At 41.9% G+C, this 27,342-nt stretch overlaps 1 protein-coding gene across 2 annotated transcripts in view; it reads right to left on the minus strand.

Annotated features, from left to right (window-relative positions):
- The window catches only part of LOC106587297 (myosin light chain kinase 3), a 33,505-nt gene that overhangs the window by 548 nt on the left and 5,615 nt on the right, over window positions 1-27,342 (minus strand). The window contains exons 1-12 of one of the 2 annotated variants that reach the window (XM_014175552.2): window positions 17,630-18,445; window positions 13,235-13,328; window positions 12,270-12,567; window positions 11,001-11,521; window positions 10,713-10,818; window positions 8,823-8,916; window positions 5,430-5,539; window positions 5,074-5,215; window positions 4,881-4,951; window positions 4,499-4,627; window positions 3,362-3,514; window positions 93-228 (exon numbers count right to left, since the gene is read on the minus strand). In XM_014175552.2, coding sequence (XP_014031027.1) covers window positions 93-228; window positions 3,362-3,514; window positions 4,499-4,627; window positions 4,881-4,951; window positions 5,074-5,215; window positions 5,430-5,539; window positions 8,823-8,916; window positions 10,713-10,818; window positions 11,001-11,521; window positions 12,270-12,567; window positions 13,235-13,328; window positions 17,630-18,190 — 2,415 coding nt within the window. In that variant the 5' untranslated portion in view covers window positions 18,191-18,445. Of the gene's footprint in view, window positions 1-92; window positions 229-3,361; window positions 3,515-4,498; window positions 4,628-4,880; window positions 4,952-5,073; window positions 5,216-5,429; window positions 5,540-8,822; window positions 8,917-10,712; window positions 10,819-11,000; window positions 11,522-12,269; window positions 12,568-13,234; window positions 13,329-17,629; window positions 18,446-27,342 lie in introns of those variants that run through there. The other variant, XM_014175553.2, reaches the window with a different exon arrangement.

Here is a 27,342-nt window from a genome sequence, read left to right on the forward strand (position 1 = left end):
ATATTATTCAGACAATTCACTGTAACACAGATGCAATGTGTAGACCTATGATGGGATGCATGGGAACATGTGTAACAGGCTTCAGTCCTCACCTTCCACTGTTTATGAGCGGCCAGGTAGCGCTGGAGCTTGACTTGGGACTTGAGCCGCACCTGGTGTAATTTGGCTTTATCCTCCAGATTGTTCAGCCAGGCATGCTTCATGCAGCCAGTTGCACTGAGTCGACTGCTACAATACAGACCCAGGATAGGAGTATCAATACACACAGGTCTACGGACAAAATGGACATTCATCAAGAGAATTGGTTGACTATAATTTTACACGATGACATACAACTCCCGAAACTTGACAAGTTCCAAAACTGTATTAATCCTTTCTGTTTATAAACTGTGTTTTCAATGCCGCTGCCATTATGGGGTGAAAACATTCTCTGTAACCCATGCCTCATCTAATGCTGGTAGCCTATCATGAAATAGCTTCTGCTAACAGCAGAGATGTACCCATTCCCTGGGAAGAAAAGTAGCCTACAGAGGGAGGCTAATGATGAGCCCACCATGATCCTCTTCCCCATGGCTGATAGTGGGTGTTGGGGTGAATAACACACGACTGAGTGCCCCGATTAGGAATGACCAGATCATTAACGGTGACACAACACAGAAAGAACAACAAGGTGGCTGTTGCCATCTGCCATCCGGGCTGTCGTTGTTTCCTGCCAGCTGACCACTCAGTGAACAGTCCAGTGTGGGAGCACACACACACACAACTCACTCAGGCCCTAGCAGTGTAGTTTGCATTTAAATGTGACTCAAATGTGCTACTTTCTATTGACCTTCTATATCCTGTTTATTCAACTCATTTGGATTTCATGGCACATGTTCAAATAACCCATTTAGACAAATGGCAAAATTAACCATCAACAGTCCGATTGTGATTCAGTGGCAATGAGGTGCATTCAGCTGGAATATTCCTGCCTTACATAAACAATAGGTTTTTCATTTTACTAAATGAGATGGTGCTACGGCCATGATTGAGCAGGGAGGACAAAGAAGGGAAAACAATATAAACTCAGCAAAAAAATAAACGTCCCTTTTTCAGGACCCTGTCCTTCAAAGATAATTCGTAAAAATCCAAATAACTTCATAGATCTTCATTGTAAAGGGTTTAAACACTGTTTCCCATGCTTGTTCACTGAACCTTCGCCTCTCCTGAGTCTGTACAGGAGTTGCAGCGAAGGGACAAGACTGTAACTACCAATTTGAGTACCATGAAATTGGGGAGGTAGAAATAAAAGAGCCAACACTCCCACTCCTCTGCCCAACATATGTATACATGATGCATTGGGAAGATGCAGTTCAGACATTGTTTTCTAATTTGCAAGACGTCTCACATTCTACATTCTAAATTCTATAGTTCTACATCATTTATACATCGGCCAGGCATCAACATTTTATTCTGATGTCTCGGTGACGTCTTCCCAATCTGCAAACGCTCTCCACCCTACATATTCCCAACACATTTTGATATGTTGGCCAAAGGTGTTTGTGTTTACTGGGAAGGGAGGTTTTTATAGCAACAGCACAAAAAAGCTTGGGATATATTGTATACTGGCAGTGACAATGTCCCCGAACAGTATGGTTACAATGAGTTGATAGTGACTACCAACCCGACCAATGCTAGTTACCACATGGCTTGACCTAGCAACTCAGAAATAGGTTTGGAATAGCTCTCCCTTTTCTCTAAACATATATATTTTTTATGTATAATCCCAGAATTCAAACATTTATAAAATAACAAGACATACTTTACATGTTTTTTATTTTACCAATGGAAAAACACAAACTCAGCAAAAAAAGAAATGTCCCTTTTTCAGGACCCTGTCCTTCAAAGAATTCATAAAAATCCAAATAACTTCACAGATCTTCATTGTAAAGGGTTTAAACACTGTTTCCCATGCTTGTTCACGGAACCATAAACAATTAATGAACATGCACCTGTGGAACGGTCATTAAGACACTAACGGCTTACAGACGGTAGGCAATTAAGGTCACAGTTATGAAAACTTAGGACACTAAAGAGGCCTTTCTACTGACTCTGAAAAACACCAAAAGAAAGATGCCCAGGGTCCCTGCTCATCTGCGTGAACGTGCCTTAGGCATGCTGCAAGGAGGCATAAGGATTGCAGATGTGGCCAGGACAATAAATTGCAATGTCCGTACTGTGAGACGCCTAAGACAGCACTACAGGGAGACAGCACTACAGGACGGACAGCTGATTGTCCTCGCACCGGCAGACCTCGTGTAACAACACCTGCACAGGATCGATACATCCGAACATCACACCTGCGTGACAGGTACAGGACGGCAACAACAACTGCCCGAGGTACACCAGGAACGCACAATCCCTCCATCAGCGCTCAGACTGTCCGCAATAGGCTGAGAGAGGCTGGACTGAGGGCTTGTAGGCCTGTTGTAAGGCAGGTCCTCACCAGACATCACCGGAAACGACGCCTATGGGCACAAACCCACCGTCGGCTGGACCAGACAGGACTGGCAAAAAGTGCTCTTCACTGACGAGTCAGGGTTTTGTCTCACCAGGGGTGATGGTCAGATTTGCATTTATCGTTGAAGGAATGAGCATTACACCGAGGCCTGCACTCTGGAGCGGGATCGATGTGGAGGTGGAGGATCCGTCATGGTCTGGGGCGGTGTGTCACAGCATCATCGGACTGAGCTTGTTGTCATTGCAGGCAATCTCAACGCTGTGCATTACAGGGAAGACATCCTCCTCCCTCATGTGGTACCCTTCCTGCAGGCTCATCCTGACATGACCCTCCAGCATAACAATGCCACCAGCCATACTGCTCGTTCTGACAGGAATGTCAGTGTTCTGCCATGGCCAGCAAAGAGCCCGGATCTCAATCCCATTGAGCACACCTGGGACCTGTTGGATCAGAGGGTGAGGGCTAAGGCCATTCCCCCCAGAAATGTCCGGGAACTTGCAGTTGCGTTGGCACAAGGAAGAGTGGGGTAACATATCACAGCAAGAACTGGCAAATCTGGTGCAGTCCATGATGAGGAGATGCACTGCAGTACTTAATGCAGCTGGTGGCCACACCAGATACTGACTGTTACCTTTAACCCCCCTTTTGTTCAGGGACACATTATTCCATTTCTGTTAGTACACATGTCTGTGGAACTTGTTCAGTTTATGTCTCAGTTGTTGAATCTTGTTATGTTCATACAAATATTTACACATGTTAAGTTTGCTGAAAATAAACGCAGTTGACAATGAGAGGTTGTTTCTTTTTTGCTGAGTTTAGATGAATAGAACATGAATCGTAAGGAAGATGTAGTATACATACCATTTAGTTGGAATCAGCAGTCTGGTAACAAAGTCCTTAGCTTCCTCTGTGACATTCTCAAATGCCTCTGAATCAAAATCCCAGTTGGCGTGAAGGATGTTGTTCATAGTCTCTGCATCGTTGTCCCCCAGGAATGGAGACAGTCCACTCAGACTAATAAAACACGGAGATATTCTTGGTTAGTCACATTTTCATACAGTCCTATACATTCACTCATTAGAAAGACAAAGCAGTCATCAAAGTCATGATGCTACAGAGAGCTCTGCCTCAGTGCCCTGTTGCATGGAATGAAAAGTATGGGCCAGGTATGTAAATACGAAGTTTGAGTATATGAATCTTAGACCCATATCACACTTCAACACAAAGACTGTGGGCAATGGTTACGAAGGAGCAGATGTACGTGCCACGTTCCAGAGAAATTGAAACAAAACACACTCACATGCTGATGCTTACTCTAAATAGAATAGAATAATTCAATTAGCACCATGGAGCCCTGGGTAGTGCTAGGTATTCAGGCAAGCTGGCGGCATAGTGGGACAGCCACACTTTCTTATTTTGAGCGAACCCTCCTAAATCTCCTTGGACAGCTGTCCGGTTATTAGCATTAATTGAATCTGCCGGGTCCTGTGAAAAGACAGAAGACCATTGGGATGCACACAGTTCTTTCAGGGCCATGGTTGAGGCTGACAGGCAACATTGCGAGGGGGCAGCAGTGGGTATGAATTTAGTAATAGCTGAACAGTGTGCTAGTGTGAGTGACAAGAGACAAACATGCGTTTATAGATGGATGGCAAGCATGTTTCCAGTGGCTAGGATACCATTGGTTGACCCTTTACAACAGATCAGATCCTCATGTTACACCAGAGGAGGCTGGTGGGAGAAGCTATAGGAGGACAGGCTCATTGTAATGGCTGGAATGGAATGGAGTCAAGCATGTGGTTTCCACATGTTTTATATTGTTCCATTTATTGGATTCCAGCCATTACAATGAGCCCATCCTCCTATAGCTCCTCCCACCAGCCTCCACTGTGTTACAAGGTATGACTGATGCTGCTGCCTAGCAGAGGTGTGTGGTGAGTGTTTTTGTCAAGCAGAGGTGTTTCTCTGTGTGTGTGTGTGTGTGTGTGTAATACTCACAGCATATAAGTAATGACTCCTACGCTCCACATGTCCGTTGGGAATGAGACAAAGTCGTAGTTGACCACCTCAGGAGCCAGAAATTCTGGAGTGCCAAAATTGACCTTTAGTTTCTCTCTGGGTCTGTACCTGAGGGGAGACAAGCACATTTGAACTATGGGAACATAAATATCTCATGTCTTACAACAGAGTGTCATGGGTGGAGACTCAGAGTTACAGAGATGGCCTACTTTTTACCAACCTGTCTACTGGGTGACTGTTACCATGACTACCTCATTGGCTACTCAATTGAGGATGATGGAAAAAGGGTGATGTCAATAGATGAGATTTGTAGATTAAAACAGTTCTTGCCACATAATGGAGAAAATATTCAGAAACTTACTTTCTGGCCAGACCAAAGTCTATTATCTTGATCTGGTTCCCTGTGGAGTTGACACAAAGAATGTTCTCTGGCTGAGAGGAAATAAGGAGAGAATGTAAGAATCCTCACACAAGGGTGATATGTAATTTAATTAAAATCCATGTCGAACTAACAAGTCTTGCAATATATTCTATGTACGGTATATGATTTTTACCTTGAGGTCTAAATGGAGGATGTATTGCTGATGGAGGTACTGTACCCCCTCACAGATCTGTCTCATAAACACGATGGCATCCAGCTCTGTCAGCTGGTAGTTCTCGTCAACGATCCGGTCAAACAACTCACCACCTTCCACACTGCAAAGACAGGGAGCTGGTGAGTGCCGTAAAAGTGATATTGTTCTACTGTGCAAGAAGCAAAGAGGAAATTGAGTGGCATAGAGGTTAATTCCACTAAAACAATGCTTTATAGCCTGGAACAGTGTTTGCCGTACCCACATGAAAATGCAGATAGGGGGTGCTATTAGAGTTGCAATTTCTAAATACTGACTTAACGAGAAAAATGACTTACTACTCCATAATAAGCGTAAGGTTTGTCCGTGACTCAAAGGCATCATAAAGCTGAATCAGGTTCACATGGTTAAGTTGGTTCATCACCCCTATTTCATTCTTCACTTCATCCTTTGTTACCCGGTGGGAGGAAGGAGAGAGCGAGAGAGAGAGAGAGAGAGAGAGAGAGAGAGAGAGAGAGAGAGAGAGAGAGAATAAGGAAATAAGAGAAGAGAGAGCAGGAAGTCACTCAACCTCAGCAAAATGAAAATCACAATCTATCACATTTCATGATTTTAGAATAAAAAAAATCTAACCACTCTGGAGGGTGCTTATACCCATATAAATTATATGTATATGACACTATACCTTAAACACATTCATTGAGCAATGTATTATGCAGACCTGGGTTCAAATCAATGATGAATATATACCCTGGATTGCTGATGCTATGTATTGGTCAGTGAGAGGCTTTGAAGCCACCGGTCAGCCACATTGGCACTCCCCAGTAGGCACAGTCCTCCATAAGAATGAATGGAATTCTACAGTATTTCAATTAAATGTTCATGGTCAAAATTACATGTATTTAAGTATTTTTGTTGTTGTAGTGGGAACAGTGACATTCGTAATCTACTTTTTTTTTACTATAATTTTAAAGTATACATGAAGGCGTCTGTAATAGAATAAATGTGGCAAAACGAACGTAGACATTAATAAATGCATTTCTATAGCTTCCAAAATATTTTTTACAATGGTGGGGGAGTGCTAGAATGGAAGCATGGTGACTTCAACACAGCGCCCCCTATCAGTCATCTAATAATGTGGCCCCAATCAACAACTTATAAATAGACTACTATTTAAAAGTATTTTTAAATACTTCTTTCCAAATACATCATTTCAAATTCCTAACCGACCTGGGTTAAATGCATGGGAGTGTATTTGAGTCAGTGTATTTTACTATTTTCAAATACATGCCAATACATTCCAAGCATATTTACAAATACATTCCAATATTCAAATACTTGTCTTTTACAATAAATAATATATATTTGATAGTAATTGAAATACCCCAAAAAATACTTGAACCCTGGTATTATTCCAGTAAGAAACAAATGAAAAGTGGATATTTCTGATATGTATAAGAGCAATTTGCCATTCTGATCAAACAAAACCTCTGAACAAAATGAGTACATCACATATTGGATATAAGAAACATCGTACTTTGCTCAGTGTATGGCTGAGTGTCTCGGAGTCTACTTCCAAAGCTACGTTTTTGATTGATTAAGAAATACATTATTAATCACAAATTCAATACCAGTTTTCTGTACCAGCTTCCTGTTGTACTCATTCAATGTGTCAATAAAGGCAAGGTCAGAAGAAAAGCCAAAGTTAAATCATTAAAACAGTGCACATAAAGAGAGTGTGGTGATTAGCAGGTGCAATAGGAGTCACATGTTGAAGACGAAGGATGTGAAATGAATCTCGACGGGAGCTGTGGTAGATTTTGGTTAAGAGAAGAGACACAGGTGCATGCTGTATGTAAATATGTGCTCTTTAAAAGTGCAATATGCAGAAATCAATCCGCCATTTCCTGGTTGCTAAAATTTTAATAGTTCTCCTAATTTCAGTTTGTGTGACAAAACAAGCAATGCATAGTGTACAATCATTGTACCATCTAAACTGCTGTGAAATATCTTTTCAATAACCAAAAATATTGTATTTTCAGCTGTTTGAAGCTGGTTTAGAGCCTAAATTAAAAGACGCAAAAATGAAACATACGAACGGGAAGCATAGAAATAGCGCACATAGAACAGATCTACCGCTTCTTATGCCGGGAGTACACTACACGACTTTCAAAATCCAAACGCCGCTGAACCTCTCACATTAAACAACCGTCTTTCCTGCGGTTATTTGTCTTGCTTGCGCACACTAATCGATCTGGCACATATAGGGTGTCACACACTACAAAATTCTTCACTTGGTCATGAGGATTCTCCATACCACCACGCTGTCTCGTAAAAACAATGACATGATGATGTGATTCGATTGTTAACGTAGCTAGAATGAGCTGTGGCTCAAAGCAGCCTCATAAAAGTTTTCAGTCAGACATTCACGCTTGCCATACAGAGCTGAAATTTGTAGCCAACATTTTGAATTGAATAACATTGCTTCTGAACTTCATAGCTGTAACGATTTTACACTTTTGCTTTGGTCAAAGGCAAGTACAAATGCATACCACCCTGCATCCCACTGCTGGCTTGCCTCTGAAGCTAAGCAGGGTCGGTCCTGTTCGTTCCTTGGATGGGATACCAGATGGTGTTGGAGGGCCAGTACAAGGCAGTCTTTCCTCTGGTTGAAAAAAAAATGTTGCCCTTTGTAGGGTGCCATCTTTTGGATGGGATGTTAAACGGGTATCCTGACTCTCTGTGGTCACTAAAGATCCCATTGCACTTATTGTAAGAGTAGTGGTGTTAACCCAGGTGTCCTGACTAAATTCCCAATCTGGCCCTCATACCATCATGTTAACCTAATCATCCCCAGCTTCCAATTGGCCCATTCATCCCCCTGTAACTATTCCCGAGGTTGTTGCTGTAAATGAGAAATTAGTGTTCTCAGTCAATTTACCTAGTAAAATAAGGGATAATAAATAAAACACTAGTAGTAGTCATGGCTCCTGCAGGAGAGTCCACATTCTGGGTGATGTGATACAACGTCATCATCTCACTGGCTTCTTCTCTGGCGAGCTCTCATTGGCACTGTTCACAAAAATTGTCGTTGCACATCTCACACGACAAGAGCACTGCAGATTTTGCGCCGATAAAATCAAACATGTTTGAAAAATATCGGGATGTCGAACTGCTCAACGGTGAGATCGGTAGCCCTCAGATTGTTTCTCTGACCCGCTCACATTAAATGAGAGTCAGTGATGGCCGCACGCCCCGAGTAGGCAACGACATTAGGATTTTGTCTAAATCAGGGTGAAAATTGTGTACTGTACACCCGGCTTTAAACTTGATTTCAATGAAAATAACAGATCAATAACTCAGATTTCTATGTGAATTTGGTCAGTTTACCCCAATAGTTAGATACTGCAACTTTAACTTCGTTGCATAGTATTTTTTATTTATTTTGAGATAGAGAGAGCTAGTATGCATGTGTGTGTGTGTGTGTGTGTGTGTGTGTGTGTGTGTGTGTGTGTGTGTGTGTGTGTGTGTGTGTGTGTGTGTGTGTGTGTACCCGTGCGTGTTTGTAAGTGTGACTAGCTCTTTAATCTGCGGCAAGAGAATTGCTCACATCGAACCTCATAAATAAACTTCACAGGAACATAGAGAAAGGTCAGGGTGGGTGTGTAAGGTTGGAGTCAGAGAGAGGAGGGGTACAAAGACCACAGGTCTGTTGTTGTATATCCACTTACTCTCTCCCTCATTCCCTTTACTTTGATCAACTTCGCAGCGAGGATTAGGCCCGACGACAGTTCTGCGCACTTATGGACCTGCCCAAAACGTCCCCTGTGGAAACAAGGACACTTATGAGTGCATAGATACTTTACATACGCTACCGTTCAAAGGTTTGGGATCACTTAGAAATGTCATTGTTTTTGAAAGAAAAGCACATTCTTTGTCCATTAAAATAACATCAAATTGATCAGAAATACAGTGTAGACATTGATAATGTTGTAAATGACTATTGAAGCTGGAAATGGCAGATTTCTATGGAATATCTACATAGGTGTACAGAGGCCCATTATCAGTAACCGTCACTCCTGTGTTCCAATAGCACGTTGTGTTAGCTAATCCAAGTTTATCATTTTAAAAGACTAATTGATCATTAGAAAACCCTTTTGCAATTATGTTAGCACAGCTGAAAACTGTTGTACTGATTAAACAAGCAATAGTACACAGCGTTGTGTGAGATCTTCAGTTTCTTGGCAATTTCTCGCATGGAATAGCCTTAATTTCTCAGAACAAGAATAGACTGACGAGTTTCAGAAGAAAGTTCTTTGTTTCTGGACATTTTGAGCCTGTAATTGAACCCACAAATGCTGATGCTCCAGATACTCAACTAGTCTAGAAGGCCAGTTTTATTGCTTCTTTAATCAGCTCAACAGTTTTCAGCTGTGCTAACATAATTGCAAAATAGTTTTCTAATGATCAATTAGCCTTATAAAATGATAAACTTGGATTAGCTAACACAACGTGCCATTGGAACACAGGAGTGATGGTTGCTGATAACGGGCCTCTGTACTCCTACGTAGATATTCCATAAAAAAATCTGCTGTTTCCAGCTACAATAGTCATTTACAACATTAACAATGTCTACACTGTGTTTCTTATCAATTTGATGTTATTTTAATGGACAAAAAAGAAAAAGAGCTTTTCTTTCAAAAACAAGGACATTTCTAAGTGACCCCAAACTTTTGAACGGTAGCGTACATGTGAAAGAAACAGGTGTGAACACGAATATTTGTTCATAGACATTTATGAACATACATACATGCATCCTAGCCGCGCAAGCACAGACTCAACGTGGTTTTCCGTGGAATCCGTGCTTCAGGTTATGTAGAACCTTTAAAATGCTAGAACTCAAGCTACATTCACCCCGACAAAGGCACCAAAGAGCACAGCACAGACCCACAAGCAGTCAATCTTGAGGGGTATCCTTTGCGTTGACCTCGGTCAGGGCTTTGCAGACACTCCAAGGACCTGTTTTACTCCTCTGGTTTCATTGGAAGTATATCATCATCTGCCACACATGGAGAGTTTACTAAGCCAACTTCTTTATGTCGCGAGAGAGCGCCTCTACTCTACATGGACCATGGAGATTTTAAAAAGCCCCTATGCAAATGTCCACTCAACACCTGCCCAAAATAAACCCTGTCCATGACAAGCATAAAATAAGCCAGTGCTTATTTGCAGACTCTGTTGGGGATTAGCCATGTCTGTGTTGCCAGTTGTTCAGCTCTGCTGCTGATACGTACTATCTCTCCTTGCTTTGCCCATCGCCTGCTATCATGCACAGTCTGTCAGTCTGCTAACCCTGTTTATCTGCTAATGCTGCACCTGGTTACCACTGGTGCAGCAAGCTGCTCCTCTGGTGTTTTCTACATCGTTACTGTCAGTCAACATCATTGGGTAGAAGCCAACCTGACAGTGTATTTATAGCAGTAGAATAACAGTTGGTAACCCTCACTTACAGTAAGTATGTTGTGTTTGAGGGGTAACAATAATGGGAATAATATATGCAACACCACAGTCTATGTGTACAGTAAACACATTCTCGTGGGCACTTAAGAATTATGACTCACCCTCCAAGAACCGCGTTAGGCTTTACAGCGTAATAAGAGCCCATCGGTACTTGCTTGGCACTCACAATGCGGTGCTCAAAGGGAGCGGGCAAGGGTGGGCAGTCATCTGGAAAAGAAGAGCACCGGAGCATGATTTATTATATGCTTGGTGGTATGGGTAATGATCTGTGGACTTATTGGAAGATTGACAGACCATGAGGAGTATATTTCATCCTGCATTTCACCCAGTAACATAACGCTGTGCAATCCATATTTTGATGAAAATGACATTGATATTGCCCTTCTTACCTATGACCAATAGTTGTGCATCCAGGCCTGCCGCCTGTGCAGCTGCTGTAGGGTTTTTAACAACTAAAGAGGGAGTTGGCTGAGGGATAACTGGTTTTGCAGAGTCTTTCACTGTCTCAGACTCTGGTTGAGGTGGAACAGATTTGTGCTGCTCTGTGACCGCCACCGGCTCAGGCTGGACCTGAGGGACAATCGTTACGGACTCTGGTTTGGTGACCACATCCAGTGGGCTTGTTAGCGCACTGCTGTACGGGGTTGGTGGTGTTACAATGATAACAGGCTCCTGAGGACTGACTGCAGCCTTTGTAAAGTCCTCTTCAGGGAGAGTGTCATCCTTGGAAGGAAGAGAAACACTTTCAGGGACTTGCTCCGGCGGTTGCTCCGGCGGTTGCTCCTCAGTGGTGGAGATAGGTGGCTGTGATACAGTGGGCTCTGGACCTTGTGGAACCTCTGTCTCCTTGACTTTGATGTACTGACTGTCTAACTCACTGCTCACCGAAATCATGGTCACATCAGGAGTCCTAGCAACACAGTAACATGACAAAACAGTCAATGTTTGAACAATGTATAGACCTACACGTTTTCTTCATTAATGAAACAGAATATGCACGTAACTAATGAAACCAACGTGACAGCAATATATTAGATTACATTTTAGATTAGAGTGTGTTTATTAGTCACATGTACAGGGACGCAGATGTAATTGCAGGGTACAGTGAAAATATTATGCTCCTGGCTCCAAGAGCGCAGGTCAAAAATGTAGATAATAGCAATTCGAGTTATAGGCTATGAGTAGCGACAGATGCTAACTCTCATCCTAAGTACCCCCATTCTTGAAATGCCACTTAGAGTAGGCATGTAAAAAATTGGCAACAACAGAAGGACCCTTTGATGTTCTTTATCCCCTTTAGCATGTACCTCATGTTGCTCACCCTACTCAGAGTGAGAGCCCACCGCCACTTGAAACCCTTTCATTAGAGACATGAAAAGGCAGCAGTGGGGTTTAGCTTGAGGATAATTTATTAAATCCCCCCTGTGCTTTCACATTTCTAGCTGAAAGTGTACGTCAGTGATTGCAGGTGCTTTGTTAGATCTCTTTGATGACAATCGATGTCAACTCAACGGATCCACCTGTCGCGCTTTTCATAGCCCTGTTGGGAGTAATGGTGCTGCTATTTGTTGACAACAAAAAAAAGCACTTAATAACAAGAGAGATTCCACTTTGGATAACTGGCATTTTCTATTGGTAATGAATCAGTGACAGCCTACCTCCTCAGCTCAGAGAGCACTTCGATGGTGACCTCCACCTGAGCTACGACCACATCAGGGGCAAAGGTCTGGACTCTGGTGGGCTCTCTGCTCTTTAAGGTGACCTCTTTGGGCTTGCGAGAGCCTTTACTACCCCAATCACTATTGGTAGATGGGAATAAGGCCTGGTCGACTGCAGGGCCCTCTGTGAGAGCTTCGGATAACCTGCAGGGATCAGGCTCAGGAGTTGTCGGGACTTCCACTCCATGGTCTGCGGCCTTCGCTTCCTTTACAGGGAGCTCTAGCGCCTTCTGGTCACCTGTGGGAGAACAGCAACCATACCAGAAGGAATTAGCTAAAGTAATCACTCATTTGCTTATGGAATCCCCACCCACTCACATTAACTTTGCAGAAAACATCGAGGCAGTTGTCAGTAACTGGTCAACATTGACTGAAAGCACCTTAAAATGCATTTGATGTAAGAAATGGAATATACATTACCAGTCAAAAGTTTGGACACCTACTCATTCAAGGGTTTTTCTTTATTTTTGACAATTTTCTACATTGTAGAATAATAGTGAAGACATCAAAACTATGAAATAACACATATGGAATCATGTAGTAACCAAAAAAGTGTTAAACAAATCAAAATATATTTGAGACTCTTCAAAGTAGCCACCCTTTGCCTTGATGACAGCTTTGCACACACTGTACAAATAATGTTTGATTGATTAATTGATTGATTGATTGATCCAGGCTGTATCACAACTGGCCATGATTGGGAGTTCCAGAGGGCGGCGCACAATTGGCCAGCATCGTCCGGGTTTGGCCGGTGTAGGCCGTCATTGTAAATAAGAATTTGTTCTTAACTGACTTGCCTAGTTAAATGAAGGTTACATTTTTTTTTAAATACATTAAATTGAAAAACATTAACTTAAAAATATGTATCAATGCCAACAGATAACACAGAGACAAGTCCAGCTTACCTGTGGCGATTTGTAAGCCCTCTTCCTGGACCTGAGTCCCCTGGTTGCAGAGAGTGACTTTAGGCTTTACTCTGCTATCTTCTGATTTAGTTTTCTGAGGGAAGAGAACATCTTTCATGTATATCGTTGCTTACTACTTCATCACAATCAGGTTTAACAATCATTCTCCCACCAATGTGGTATAGTTTGAACAAGATAAACAACATATAGCAAACAGGAGAAATAAAAAAGGTTAAAAGCTGAAATATCTTATCTAAATGTTTGTTCACATCCACTCATCACCACATTGCCAATACGTCAGGCATGGACTGAGGCATGGAGTATGATTGAGCAATGGTCTTTTTAGTATTAATGATGAACCGGTATGGCATATTTGAAATGACAACACATAACTGATAACAGATCCCTACTGGGCCGACTCAGCTGGACTCTGTTATTAGTTTACACTAAGCCATGAGTAACTGGGAGATGCCAGCAGTGGGTATGGCCTGGAAGTACACCGCAGGGTCATAGCATGGGTGGGCAAGAAGCAATGCTGTTGTGATCTGTGTTCGCACGGCATACCTTACTGGCTCTCATTAGAGTCCATCTGTCTGCCTAACACTAAATGAAAACGGCACTATCTCCACCCCAAAAATATCTACATTTCAATCTATTAGTCAAATGTATTTTATAAAGCCCTTTTTACATCAGCAGTCATAACGTTTTATTTTTTACAGCTCCAGAGCCTCAAAATCCTAAGAGCAAGCAATGCCGAGGCAGAAACACAGTGCTTAGTAGCCCTTGATCCTGACTCTCAGTTCCATTACACATAAGAGTCATTGGACGAAGGTGTCTCTGTAGGGGGGATTTTTGTTTCCGATTAGCAACCTTAGCTTTCATATAATCATTTTCAAAAAACAGAAGTAAATTGGTACACACCTTTATAACATTAGGGTTCCAACTTCGCCATATTATGTTACAGTGCTTGTTTTTATGGAAAACAGACGGTAGAGAGAGTGGACTACCTGTGCCAATTAGCTATCTGCATCTTCAAACAGCTGTGTGTAAACGGAAGACAGATGCCCCAAATGTGTTGTCACGGAAACATAACGTTGGCTGCAAAAGTGTTAAAACTGGTTAAAACATTGTACAGTAAGTGTGTATTTTGAAGTGAAGTGAAAGTAGAGGATTTATATTTCTAGAACTTTACCAAAGTACACACTCAATTCACGTTTAGATGGAGTACTGTATTTGTCTGTTTTGGCTTCCACAGCCAATTCACCCTTTAAACAGAACATGTAAGGTCCTTGGACTAATGGGAAACGTTAAGCTACCTATGGTCCAATATTGGGCTAAGTGGCTCCTTTTCTGGCTGTACCGGGTAGAGATTTAAGTGTATTTGTGTAGCCATTAAGGCCACATTGTTTTACAAGACGTATATTGGTGCTATATCTGAGTGTATAGCACCAATATGTCTTCGGAGTTGGTCATTTTGGGGGATTTGAATCTGGATTGGCTATCCCTGGCCTCAGATCAATTTAAGAGCATATACATTGATTTTAAACTCACTCAAATGATCTCAAAACCGACATGGCTAAATGTGAAAAACCCTGTTAACTCCTCCTTGATTGATTTAATTCTTACTAACCTGCATAAATATTTGTCTAACGGGGTTTTTACATATGATATCAGTGATCATTGTCCCATAGTATGTATTAGAGATACGAAACAGCAAAATACTAATCTTTATTTAATTAAGAACATCATTTTATAATGTTTCTCCTCAAGGGTTTTTACATGACATGTTCTACTCTGATTTAGCCACTGTATCCTGTATTCCTAACCCTGAGTTGGCTCTAGAATATTTATCCTCCAAATGTATTCCTCTGGCAGATAAACACGCCCCTATTAAACAATTCAGAGTCGAAGATAGCTCAGAAGAAGACCAAGAGTTACATCTATCTAAGCTCATTCAGGTGAGAAATCAGGCCTGGGTCAAAGCAAGTTAAACTGACTCTGTAGTGGATTGGCAATCTTTCAGACAATTAAGAAACAGATACTATCTCGATTAAGAAAGCTAAGTCAACCTACATCCTAAGCGTTGACCCTGCTGGGGATCCTTCTACATTTTGGAAAACAGTAAATGCACTGAAGCGTACAAATTCCTCTTCATCCCTGCCTAAACAAGTTTTGTCTGGCATCATAACTGAGAGGAATGGGATAAGTGATGCTTTTTAGTTTTATTTGAGAGAAATGGTGGTTTAACTGACCCTGGTCAGTCAATCGACTGCTCTTCCCTTTGCCAGCCTCTAGCTGACTCGACGGTTAACCCATCAGATTCTAGTGCATCTTTGTTTTCATTTCAACAATTTACTATCTGTGATGTGCTAGATGCCTTGTTTAAGACTGATGTAAAACAAAATCCACTGAGGCTGATATGCTTGATCCATTTTTGCTGCAGCTCTCTGCCCTCCTGAATAATTAACCCATATTATTTTACCTGACTATTATATCTGGTACTGTCCCCAAGGTTTGAAAGGCGGCCCATGTACTCCCCCTTCACAAAGGTGGAGACGCTTGTGACCTAAATAATTAAATTGCCCTATTTCTAAACTTTATTGCCTAGCTAAACTATTAGAATCCTTCATTCTCAGCTAAGATCTTTCTTATCTTTGAAATGCATTCTAAATGTACATCAGTCAGTGCTATAACCTGGTCTAAAAACTATCTCCGCTGCAACCCTAGTTATAAATGATGTGGTTAACTGTATGGATAAAAGGCAACATTGTGCTGCCCTCTTCATTGACTTGCCAAAGGCTTTTGATACTGTTGATCACTCACTGCTAATTCAGAGGCTTTCCTCAATTGGCCTAGACCAGGCTGCATGTAGCTGGTTTAAAAATTACTTGACAGATAGAACTCAATGTGTATCTACTGATGATGTTAAATCATGTTTCCTGGATATTAGAAAAAGGTGTCCCACAGGGTTCTGGGCCCTGTATTGTTTACATTAACAATATTGACTTGTCTGTAAAAAAAATTGTAACCTGCACTTGTATGCCGATGATACTGTTGTGTATGCTCCTCCACCTAACTCTGGAAATTCCTTTGGTCTCTACGGAGTTAGGTAAATCAGCTTTTAGTGGAAATCTTCTAAATGTACTTTACATTTAATATTAAAATGTACTTTACATTTAATATTTTGGTGCCTCTAGGGCAATTCAAAAAGCTGATTGAGGGGTTTATTATTGATGAAGGTGTTTTTATTTTATTTTTTATGATCATGTTTTTCCTTTCTGCTTGTATTTTGAAGTGTGTATTTTCGGTCATTTCTGTAGCGCTCATCGGTAAAAGAGACTTTGGTCTCAGTGGGACTCCCTGATAAAATAAAAAAAAAGTTCAATAAATAAGAGATCGTATTAAATTACTATTCTAATTCCTAATTATATGTTCAAATGAATAGATGACCAGCATTTGGTTCCATCTGCCTTCTAACGGTTTGTTAGTAGGCTACTTTATGTGGTAGCAAACATTAGTATTTAATGTCAAGATTATCAAGATGCCAGTGATGAGAACCTAATTTTGATATGAATCAGACAATAGATTCTTCATACATTATATGTAATCCAGATTCTTTACCCTAAACTGTCATGAGCTGGGGGGAAAGCATACAGTCAGTGGGAAAAATCCCTCTCACTTCAGTTTCACTTTGGACTTGATGCTAGCAAACAGCCTGATCTTGACAGTAACATTACTGAAATGGCTCACATTGTTTCCAAACAGCTGAACAAACATTCTAGAGACAGTCGGTGACACAGGTTGCCTGGTTAAGTGACTTTGCACAAGGCTACTATAGTAGCAACACTTTGCACTGGGGATTTCAACTGACATTTTGCTGGACAAACGTCCACTTTCAATTTACACTTCCTCATTATGTTAGGTCATGCCCTATGAAAATAGCAATGACCACTTATTGAGAGTTAACGTTTAACAAAAGACGCTGTTATAGTAGTCAAATCACGAACATTGAAATCCTTTCCCACAAGCCCAAAGCATGGATTAGTCATTTTCAAAAGAGAAATCGTTCCCTTTATTTTACACCACATCATTTGGTGAATTAAGCAGGATGAACATTGCATATCCTATAATGCAAATGAACTAATTTGAACTCATGTTCCCATTTGAATGAGAAAGTATTTAAAAGTGTGAGAACAAAACATAATGACAGTGCACTCAGTACAGAATGCACTGCGTACTTTCCAAAGGTTAAATTAAGTGGGTAATGGCTCACAAAATAACAGATTTTAAAATGTTAAAACCATAACTCAAACATTTAAAAGCACCTAGAGGACATCACATTTAGTTCTGAAATTGCAAAGGTGTGCCAGCCTGCTTTAGCATGAGCTCACTGACCTCCTCCTCCTCTTGGATGTACAGTAGGCCCTGTTTCCTCCAGGGTACGATGCCTTTCAAGATGAACTCCACTATCTTAGAGCTTCGGAAAACTTCCCCCACATATCCCCAGAGCTTGTCCACGGCCGAAACCGAGCTCTCTATTCCTTCAATTTTCTCCCGTTGCCATTTACCCTCCTTCTGCAGGTTCTTCAGCAGCGCCACGGTCTCCCCACACAGTACCCTGACCTCGGAGAACAAGGCTGGGTCCCCTCCACCTCCACGAGAGCCCTTGTCCCCCGCCTGGGGGTCCTTGTCTTTTCTGAGCTGGGCCAGGTCCTTCTCCAGCATCCCCATGCCCTGGCACACCATATCCAGCCTCCTGAGGACCTCTGTCTGGCTACAGGCTATCTGCTCCACCTTCACCTCAAGCTGATTCAGCTTGACCTCCATGCCTCCCAGGCTGTTCAGAAGGCTGTTAGTTGGCTTTTTCATTGCTCCAGAAGGGGCCCCAGCATTGTCCAATTTACCCCCCTCGTACATCTTGGCAATGCAGGAGGCCAATGTCTCCGGTTTACTCATAGTTCCAAGAAATTCCACACAGAAGGGAACAAGTGTCAGGCGAGACAAAGGAAGCTGTGCTAATCCACCTTGCTCCAAGCTGAATTGGATCTATTTTAGTTCAAGCTCCCGAGGTGGTGTTGTTCCGCTCCCATACAGGCAGTCTGCCGGATCCTGTTGTCTGTATGTGCCAGAGACATGACACTACTTAAATAAACACCAACTCTTCGGTATCTTATCTTTCCACTTGTCTCCCCCCCTCTACCTACCTCTCTGTCCCAAAGTTTTTATATAGTAGCCCCCCCACTGCCAAAATTCCAATGGCTGCTTGACGTCACCAAAACATTTAAATTCAACCTCAGAAGATGCTGTTGACTGGTGGGCATGCAAGGAATGACCTTTTGAATATGGCCTTTCGCCAGGATTAAGAGAGAGATGTTGTGAGCTTTGGAAAGGTTGTTGTTTTAAAATGCTGACCCATTGTCATGTTGCTTCCCCATTGGGATGTACAGGTTGTTTGTTTGTTGGTATATGTTTTAGTTTGTTTACTGGTGCTGATAGAGTGAAGTGAACCATTGGTGGATCTAAAGGTTCTGGTCCGCCCAGCACAGCTGCTCTGATTGGGCGACTGTCCCCCATCATCGCTCAAAGGAAAGTGACTTGACATTGGCTGACACTTCCCTTTAAAAATAAACCTCGGTAGACAGAGGAATGATGAAGTGCAAGCAGGAATCTAAGCAGTCGCCCTCTCCCTCTGGTCCATGGTAAGGGTGACTGGGGTTGGTTGTCTCATGGGTTGGTTGTCACAGTGCATATCACTCTGAATCTAGAGGGTGCTGTGTAATAATTTAAAAATTCCAAATGTATGAATTATTTGAAAGAACTCATCCGCCTGGTCAATTCATGTCAGCATGACAAAACATTGAGGAATGTAAACTCAGCAAAAAAGGAAACGTCCTCTCACTGTCAACTGACTTTATTTTCAGCAAACTTAACATGTGTAAACATTTGTATGAACATAAGATTCAACAGCAGACAAACTGAACAAGGTCAACAGACATGTGACTAACAGAAATTGAATAATGTGTCCCTGAACAAAGGGGAGGGGGGTCAAAATCAAAAGTAACAGTCAGTATCTGGTGTGGCCACCAGTTGCATTAAGTACTGCAGTGCATCTCCTCATGGACTGCACCAGATGTGCCTGTTCTTGCTGTGAGATGTTATCCCACTCTTCCAACAAGGCACCTGCAAGTTCCCGGACATTTCTGGGGGGGAATGGCCCTAGCCCTCACCCTCCGATCCAACAGATCCCAGATGTGCTCAATGGGATTGAGATTCGGGCTCGTCGCTGGCCATGGCTGACATTCCTGTCTTGCAGGAAATCACGCACAGAACGAGCAGTATGGCTGGTGGCATTGTCATGCTGGAGGGTCATGGCAGGATGAACCTGCAGGAAGGGTACCACATGAGGGAGGAGAATGTCTGCAATGACAACAAGCTCAGTCCGATAATGCTGTGACACACCGCCCCAGACCATGACGGATCCTCCACCTCCAAATCGATCCTGCTCCAGAGTACAAGTCTCGGGAGAATGCTCATTCCTTCGACGATAAACACGAATCCGACCATCACTCCTGGTGAGACAAAACTGCGACTCGTCAGGGAAGAGCACTTTTTGCCAGTTCTGTCTGGTCCAGCCGACGGTGGGTTTGTGCCCATAGGTGACGTTGTTGCCGGTGATGTCTGGTGAGGACCTGCCTTACAACAGGCCTACAAGCCCTCAGTCCAGCCTCTCTCAGCCTATTGCGGACAGTCTGAGCGCTGATGGAGGGATTGTGCGTTCCTGGTGTACCTCGGGCAGTTGTTGTTGCCGTCCTGTACCTGTCCCGCAGGTGTGATGTTCGGATGTACTGATCCTGTGCAGGTGTTGTTACACGTGGTCCGCCACCGCGAGGACGATCAGCTGTCCATCCTTTCTCCCTGTAGCGCTGTCTTAGGCGTCTCACAGTACGGACATTGCAATTTATTGTCCTGGCCATATCTGCAGTCCTCATGCCTCCTTGCAGCATGCCTAAGGCACGTTCACGCAGATGAGCAGGGACCCTGATCATCTTTCTTTTGGTGTTTTTCAGAGTCAGTAGAAAGGCCTCTTTAGTGTCCTAAGTTTTCATAACTGTGACCTTAATTGCCTACTGTCTGTAAGCTGTTAGTGTCTTAATGACCGTTCCACAGGTGCATGTTCATTAATTGTTTATGGTTCAGTGAACAAGCATGGGAAACAGTGTTTAAACCCTTAACAATGAAGATCTGTGAAGTTATTTGGATTTTTATGAATTCTTTGAAGGACAGGGTCCTGAAAAGGGACATTTCTTTTTTTGCTGAGTTTGTGTTTTTCATTGGTAAAATAAAAAACATGTAAAGTATGTCTTGTTACTTTATAAATGTTTGAATTCTGGGATTATACAATAAAAAATATGTTTATAGAAAAGAGAAAAAGGAGAGCTATTCCAAACCTATTTCTGAGTTGCTAGGTCAAGCCATGTGGTAACTAGCATTGGTCGGGTTGGTAGTCACTATCAACTCATTGTAACCATACTGTTTGGGGATATTGTCACTGCCAGTATACAATATATCCCAAGCTCTTTTGTGCTGTTGCTATAAAAATCTCCCTTCCCAGTAAACACAAACACCTTTGGCCAACATATCAAAATGTGTTGGGAATATGTAGGGTGGAGAGCGTTTGCAGATTGGGAAGAATAAAATGTTGATGCCTGGCCGATGTATAAATGATGTAGAACTATAGAATTTAGAATGTAGAATGTGAGACGTCTTGCAAATTAGCAAACAATGTCTGAACTGCATCTTCCCAATGCATCATGTATACATCTGTTGGGCAGCGGAGTGGAAGTGTTGTCTCTTTTATTTCTCCCTCCCCAATTTCATGGTACTCAAATTGGTAGTTACAGTCTTGTCCCGTCGCTGCAACTCCCGAAACAGACTCAGGAGAGGCGAAGATCGAGAGCTGTGCGTCCTCCGAAACACAACCCAGCCAAGCCCCACTGCTTCTTGACACAATGCCCACTTAACCCGGAAGCCAGCCGCACCAATGTGTCGGAGGAAACACCGTACACCTGGCAATCGTGTCAGCGTGCATTGCACCCAGCCCGCCACAGGAGTCGTTAGAGCACGATGGGACAATTGTGCGCCGCCCCATGGGTCTCCCGGTTGCCTGGACTCGAACCAGGATCTCTAGTGGCACAACCTTAGACCACTGCGCCACTCGGGAGGCACCACACACATATTTTTTATTACACGTGTGCAAACTTACGCATACACACACACACAAATATACTCAAAATGTCATACGTTGTTCTCAAGGTATAAAATGCTGAATTCTGTTAGGAATTTCGTTCTATAAAAGAAAGCCATTTCTAAGACTGTGTGCTATATTGGGTCATTTCCTTTTACAAAATGAATAAGCTACTAGCAAACGTGACAACACACTCCATACGACAACCAACCCTGCGATGAGGCTGGTTGTCACAAGTGGGCAAGGTGGGTTTGATTGCTTGTTGGAATAAGATATGAGAATAATAATAGTCCCTATTCCACCCAAGACCTTTCTGTTAATGTTGAAAGGAGTCTTGTAAAATATAAGAGAGAGTGAAAACTGTGACATCCAACCCCGGTCTCCCCTACAGTTCCCTACTGTGTCCCCTACTGTCCCATTGGATGGGAATGTTTTCTTGGAACATCCTGGCATTTTGTACTGCATGGGTCTTTCCCATCTCCCAGTTATTAGTAAAGTATTCAGGTATTGCAAAGAGTGTTTGTTCTTTAACCTACTATTGAAAAGACAGTCCAATGACAAATGGACCTCAATGATGCAATCTCTGCTTTTCAATGATTCAACAAGCTAGACCTTAAAAATAATGTAGGCTAACATGACCAGCTGTTGACAAAGGAGCTCTAGAAAACAATTCAAATGCAAAATTATCTTGGTAAATATGGGTTAAGGCCATTTCTGAGAAGATAAAAGTGTCTAATAATTAAATTATCATACATTCTGAGGATATGTCTTCATCTCAGTGCTGTGAATAGTGATGCAATGATTTGATGAAATGATGGGTCGCTGTCTCCTGGTCCGGAGAGCAGAAGATAGCCCATAGAACCATCCATATGCAGCTGTAACACCTCCAAGTAGTGGACGGAGTCTCTTAGGCCCAGTATAATGGGCAGTATGTAAGCTGGGTGCTTTATTCATAAAGTCCTTCCCAATGAGACTACAGGCTAGCTCTCTGCCTTGTGCCTACGCCAGGAACCATCCCACTGAAATGTAACCACATTATGCAATGGAGTGGCAATGGAAATCTCTGGTAGGATGCTGGCCCTTCAAAGGAATGTGACTCCGCTGTGGTTTTCCACAAGGGGTTTGTCTGACTAGGGGGGGGTGCGTCACCGCAGCTCTGAATAATCAAAACAACTCTATTAACCACCCCATAACCCAGGGCAGGCTAGTTAGCTAGCGTCCTAGCATATCAGAAAGTAAGCATTGGCAGTAGCAAAATGGGGCAGCCAGCTGCAATGAATAACAGGAAACAATAGATAATGAGAGGTGCAGTGACATGGGATCAGGCCAGCGATGATGATATGACCCAATACACATGGGTCATGTAGGGTGGGCCCATAATACCAAGACCACAACAACATTTCAAATATAGACCGACTGTTGTTCAACAAGCTAGACCTTAAAAATAATGTAGGCTAACATGACCAGCTGTTGACAAAGGAGCTCTAGAAAACAATTCAAATGCAAAATTATCTTGGTAAATATGGGTTAAGGCCATTTCTGAGAAGATAAAAGTGTCTAATAATTCAATTATCATACATTCTGAGGATATGTCTTTTGGTGGGTATAAAGGTAAAATAAAAAAATGTGCTGAAACAAAAAAGTCAACCCCGAAAAATCCCTACAATCAAGGTCATGGAATCGTTGAGCAATTATTAGGCTACTTTGCTTATTTAGTTACTGTATATAAAAGCAATAGAGGGTCACATTTTAATGGCAAATTAAATGACACAAATAAATAACCCCTAGTCTGAAAGTAATTTAATATTTCATCTATAATAACTCCGTAGTCATTTAGCACAGATCTATTACATTTATTGCTTTGCTTAACCCTTTACACGAGTGAAAACTGGCCTATATGGATAGGGGACACGTTTTAATGTTTAACAAAATGACTATAAAAAGCATATGCATGACCATGGTAGCAACTGAAAGAGTAGACTTTGGATCTTATGGGGAAGTTATCAGACCAAATGTGAGGACACAATAGTTCACCTGACACAAGACTGAATCCAAACAACAAATGCTCAAAAGTTGCCCAATTAATGTGAGGGATTTCAAATGACTGTCAAGTTTAGAATGACTGTCAGTCAAAACCCATATAGCATTGTGAAGCGGAGACCCTGAGCTCTGACGGCATGTATAGAATGTTACTGTACAACCACTGCTTTCCAATTTAGGGGCTTATCAATGACCAGATCTGCCATTCCGACTACTTTAACAACGATTTGTGGGCAGTGGGTTCAAAACAACAACAACTATACAATTTTTTTGTAAACATTTTGGGGGAAATTATACTTCCACCCAAAAAGGCACTTTGGAGACTGGAAGGGCAAATGGGCATGTTCTCTGCAAAGGTAGAGCCCTATCTGTGCACATGCCTGCCGGGAGGGACCATTAGACATCAAACACACGGACAGTTTCCCTCATTTGCACAGCTGCTGTGGTACCACCAGAGCTACTTAACACGTTTACTTGTATTTAATGTCTGTAAAAGTATCTGTAACAATAGCAGTAAAATAAACATGGCTCCGGCAGTCACCAATAAAAAAAATCACAGAGTGGGAGAACATCAGACAAAGGAAATAAAGGAAACCCAACTAACTGGACACTGAAGCTGTCTATAGGAATACCATGGCTATTTGTCTTGAACAGGGTTAACCTGGTGTATTTTCCCTCTGAAATGGAAACGTGACACCAAAGCTACCTCCCTGACACAACAACATTTCAGACCTGTGAGGTCACTGGAGAGGGTATTCTGGGTTTCTTCCAGTCCTCTCCATCTAACCTTGTACCATTAACGCCCATTGTCTACCAAAAGAGAAGTCAATCATTTTCAGGAAGTGTTTGATGCATCTAAGTGTGCGTGTCAAGGTTTGAGCCTAGCGGGTCTAGTTAGAGCTCTTGGCAGACCAGAGGGGTCAGTATTTTGATCTGTTTGGAGAGCTATTGATGGAAAGTTTTTTGCTGTACCTAATGCTCCTCTTTCTCCATGAACCCTGACATTAATATGATACATGTATGTCAATCACAAGTTTAAAATACCATTGTGGTTCTGTGGGAGTAATACCACACAGCATATCAAATCAAAGTTTATTTGTCACGTGCACCAAATACAACAGGTGTAGACCTTACAGTGAAATGCTTACTTACAGGCTCTAACCAATAGTGCAAAAACGGTATTCGGTGAACAATAGGTAAGTAAAGAAATAAAACAACAGTAAAAAGACAGTGAAAAATAACAGTAGCGAGGCTATATACAGCAGCGAGGCTATAACAGTAGCGAGGCTACATACAGGCACCGGTTAGTCGGGCTGATTGAGGTAGTATGTACAGTTGAAGTCGGAAGTTTACATACACTTAGGTTGGAGTCATTAAAACTCGTTTTCAACAACTACACAAATTTCTTGTTAACAAACTATAGTTTTAGCAAGTCGGATAGGACATCTATTTGTGCATGACACAAGTAATTTTTCCAACAATTGTTTACAGACAGATTATTTCACTTAGAATTCACTGTATCACAATTGCAGTGGGTCAGAAGTTTACATACACTAAGTTGACTGTGCCTTTAAACAGCTTGGAAAATTCCAGAAAAGGGTGTCATGGCTTCAGAAGCTTCTGATAGGCTAATTGACATCATTTGAGTCAATTGGAGGTGTACCTGTGGATGTATTTCAAGGCCTACCTTCAAACTCAGTGCCTCTTTGCTTGAGATCATGGGAAAATCAAAAGAAATCAGCCAAGACCTCAGAAAAAAATTGTAGACCTCCACAAGTCTGGTTCATCCTTGGGAGCAATTTCCAAACCCCTGAAGGTACCACGTTCATCTATACAAACAATAGTACGCAAGTATAAACACCATGGGACCACGCAGCCGTCATACCGCTCAGAAAGGAGACGCATTCTGTCTCCTAGAGATGAATGTACTTTGGTGCGAAAAGTGCAAATCAATCCCAGAACAACAGCAAAGGACCTTGTGAAGATGCTGGAGGAAACAGGTACAAAAGTATCTATATCCACAGTAAAATGAGTCCTATATCAACATAACCTGAAAGGCTGCACAGCAAGGAAAAAGCCACTGCTCCAAAACAGCATAAAAAAGACAGACTACGGTTTGCAACTGCACATGGGAACAAAGATCGTACTTTTTGGAGAAATGTCCTCTGGTCTGATGAAACAAAAATGTAACTGTTTGGCCATAATGACCATCATTATGTTTGGAGGAAAAAGCGGGGGGCTTGCAAGCCGAAGAACACCATCCCAACCGTGAAGCATGGGGGTGGCAGCATCATGTTGTGGGAGTGCTTTGCTGCAGCAGGGACTGGTGCACTTCACAAAATAGATGGCATCATGAGGACAGAAAATGATGTGGATATACTGAAACAACATCAAGACATCAGCCAGGAAGTGAAAGCTTGGTCGCAAATGGGTCTTCCAAATGGACAATGACCCCAAGCATACTTCCTAAGTTGTGGCAAAATGGCTTAAGGACAACAAAGTCAAGGTACTGGAGCGGCCATCACAAAACCCTGACCTCATTCCTATAGAACATTTGTGGGCAGAACTGAAAAAGCGTGTGCGAGCAAGGAGGCCTATAAATCTGACTCAGTTATACCAGCTCTGTCAGGATGAACGGATCAAAATTCACCCAACTTATTGTGGTAAGCTTGTGGAAGGCTGCATGACACGTTTGACCCAAGTTAAACAATTTAAAGGTAATGCTACCAAATACTAATTGAGTGTATGTAAACTTCTGACCCACTGGTAACATGATGAAAGAAATAAAAGCTGAAATAAATCATTCTTCTCTTATTCTGGCATTTCACATTCTTAAAATAAAGTGGTGATCCTAACTGGCCTAAGACAGGGTGTTTTTTACTAGAATTAAATGTCAGGAATTGTGAAAAACTGAGTTAAATTTTTTTTTAAGTATTTGGCTAATGTGTATGTAAACTTCCGACTTCAACTGTACATGTAGATATGGTTAAAGTGACTATGCATATGATGAACAGAGAGTAGCAGTAGAGTAAAATCCAAGTGAAAGGTTGTAATTTTTACTGTATGTAAAATACATTTCAACAAAAGTAATGTTGAAATAGGCCTAGTAATAGTTGTAGACTTTCCAAAGTTCGCATTGTTTGTTTGCTCATAGTGGTGGTAGTCTCAAAAGCAAACTTGAACATTGTGAAAATTCTGTGCAAATTCCAGTGCGTGTTTACTGTGAACACTGAGGCTGTACCCGTTTTAAAGTTTACAGTGGCCAGTTAACAAGTATTTGATCATAAAGTAGGCCTACCAGAGTGGCCTACCATCAAAAACAATGAATAAAATGTATCCCATAACATTTTAACATGGAAATAGCTGTTCTGTCATACAGTCTACAGTAGCAGCAAATGTGCAGTGTTCAATGTAGGCCAAGCAGGTCTTAATATTTTTTTTTATTTATTTAACCTTTTTTTAACCAGGTAGGCAAGTTGAGAACAAGTTCTCATTTGTATGTCAATGACAAGTTCAAAATACCATTGTGGTTCTGTGGGAGTAATACAACAGCATATCCTAGTGAAATGTTGATGTAATATTTACTTTACTGGGCCGATGGTGCCTGCATCTATGGTCAGTCTTAGCAGAGAGAGCAGCCGACTGAGGATCTGCCTCTCAACTAGAGGTCGACCGATTATGATTTATTTTTTTCCAACACCGATACCGATTATTGGAGGACCAAAAACCCGATGCCGATTAAAAAAAAATAATGACAATTACAACAATACTGAATGAACACTTATTTTAACTTAATATAATACATCAATAAAATCAATTTAGC

Source organism: Salmo salar, chromosome ssa26 (genome assembly GCF_905237065.1).
Source record: "Salmo salar chromosome ssa26, Ssal_v3.1, whole genome shotgun sequence".
Classification (NCBI taxonomy): Eukaryota; Metazoa; Chordata; class Actinopteri; order Salmoniformes; family Salmonidae; genus Salmo; species Salmo salar.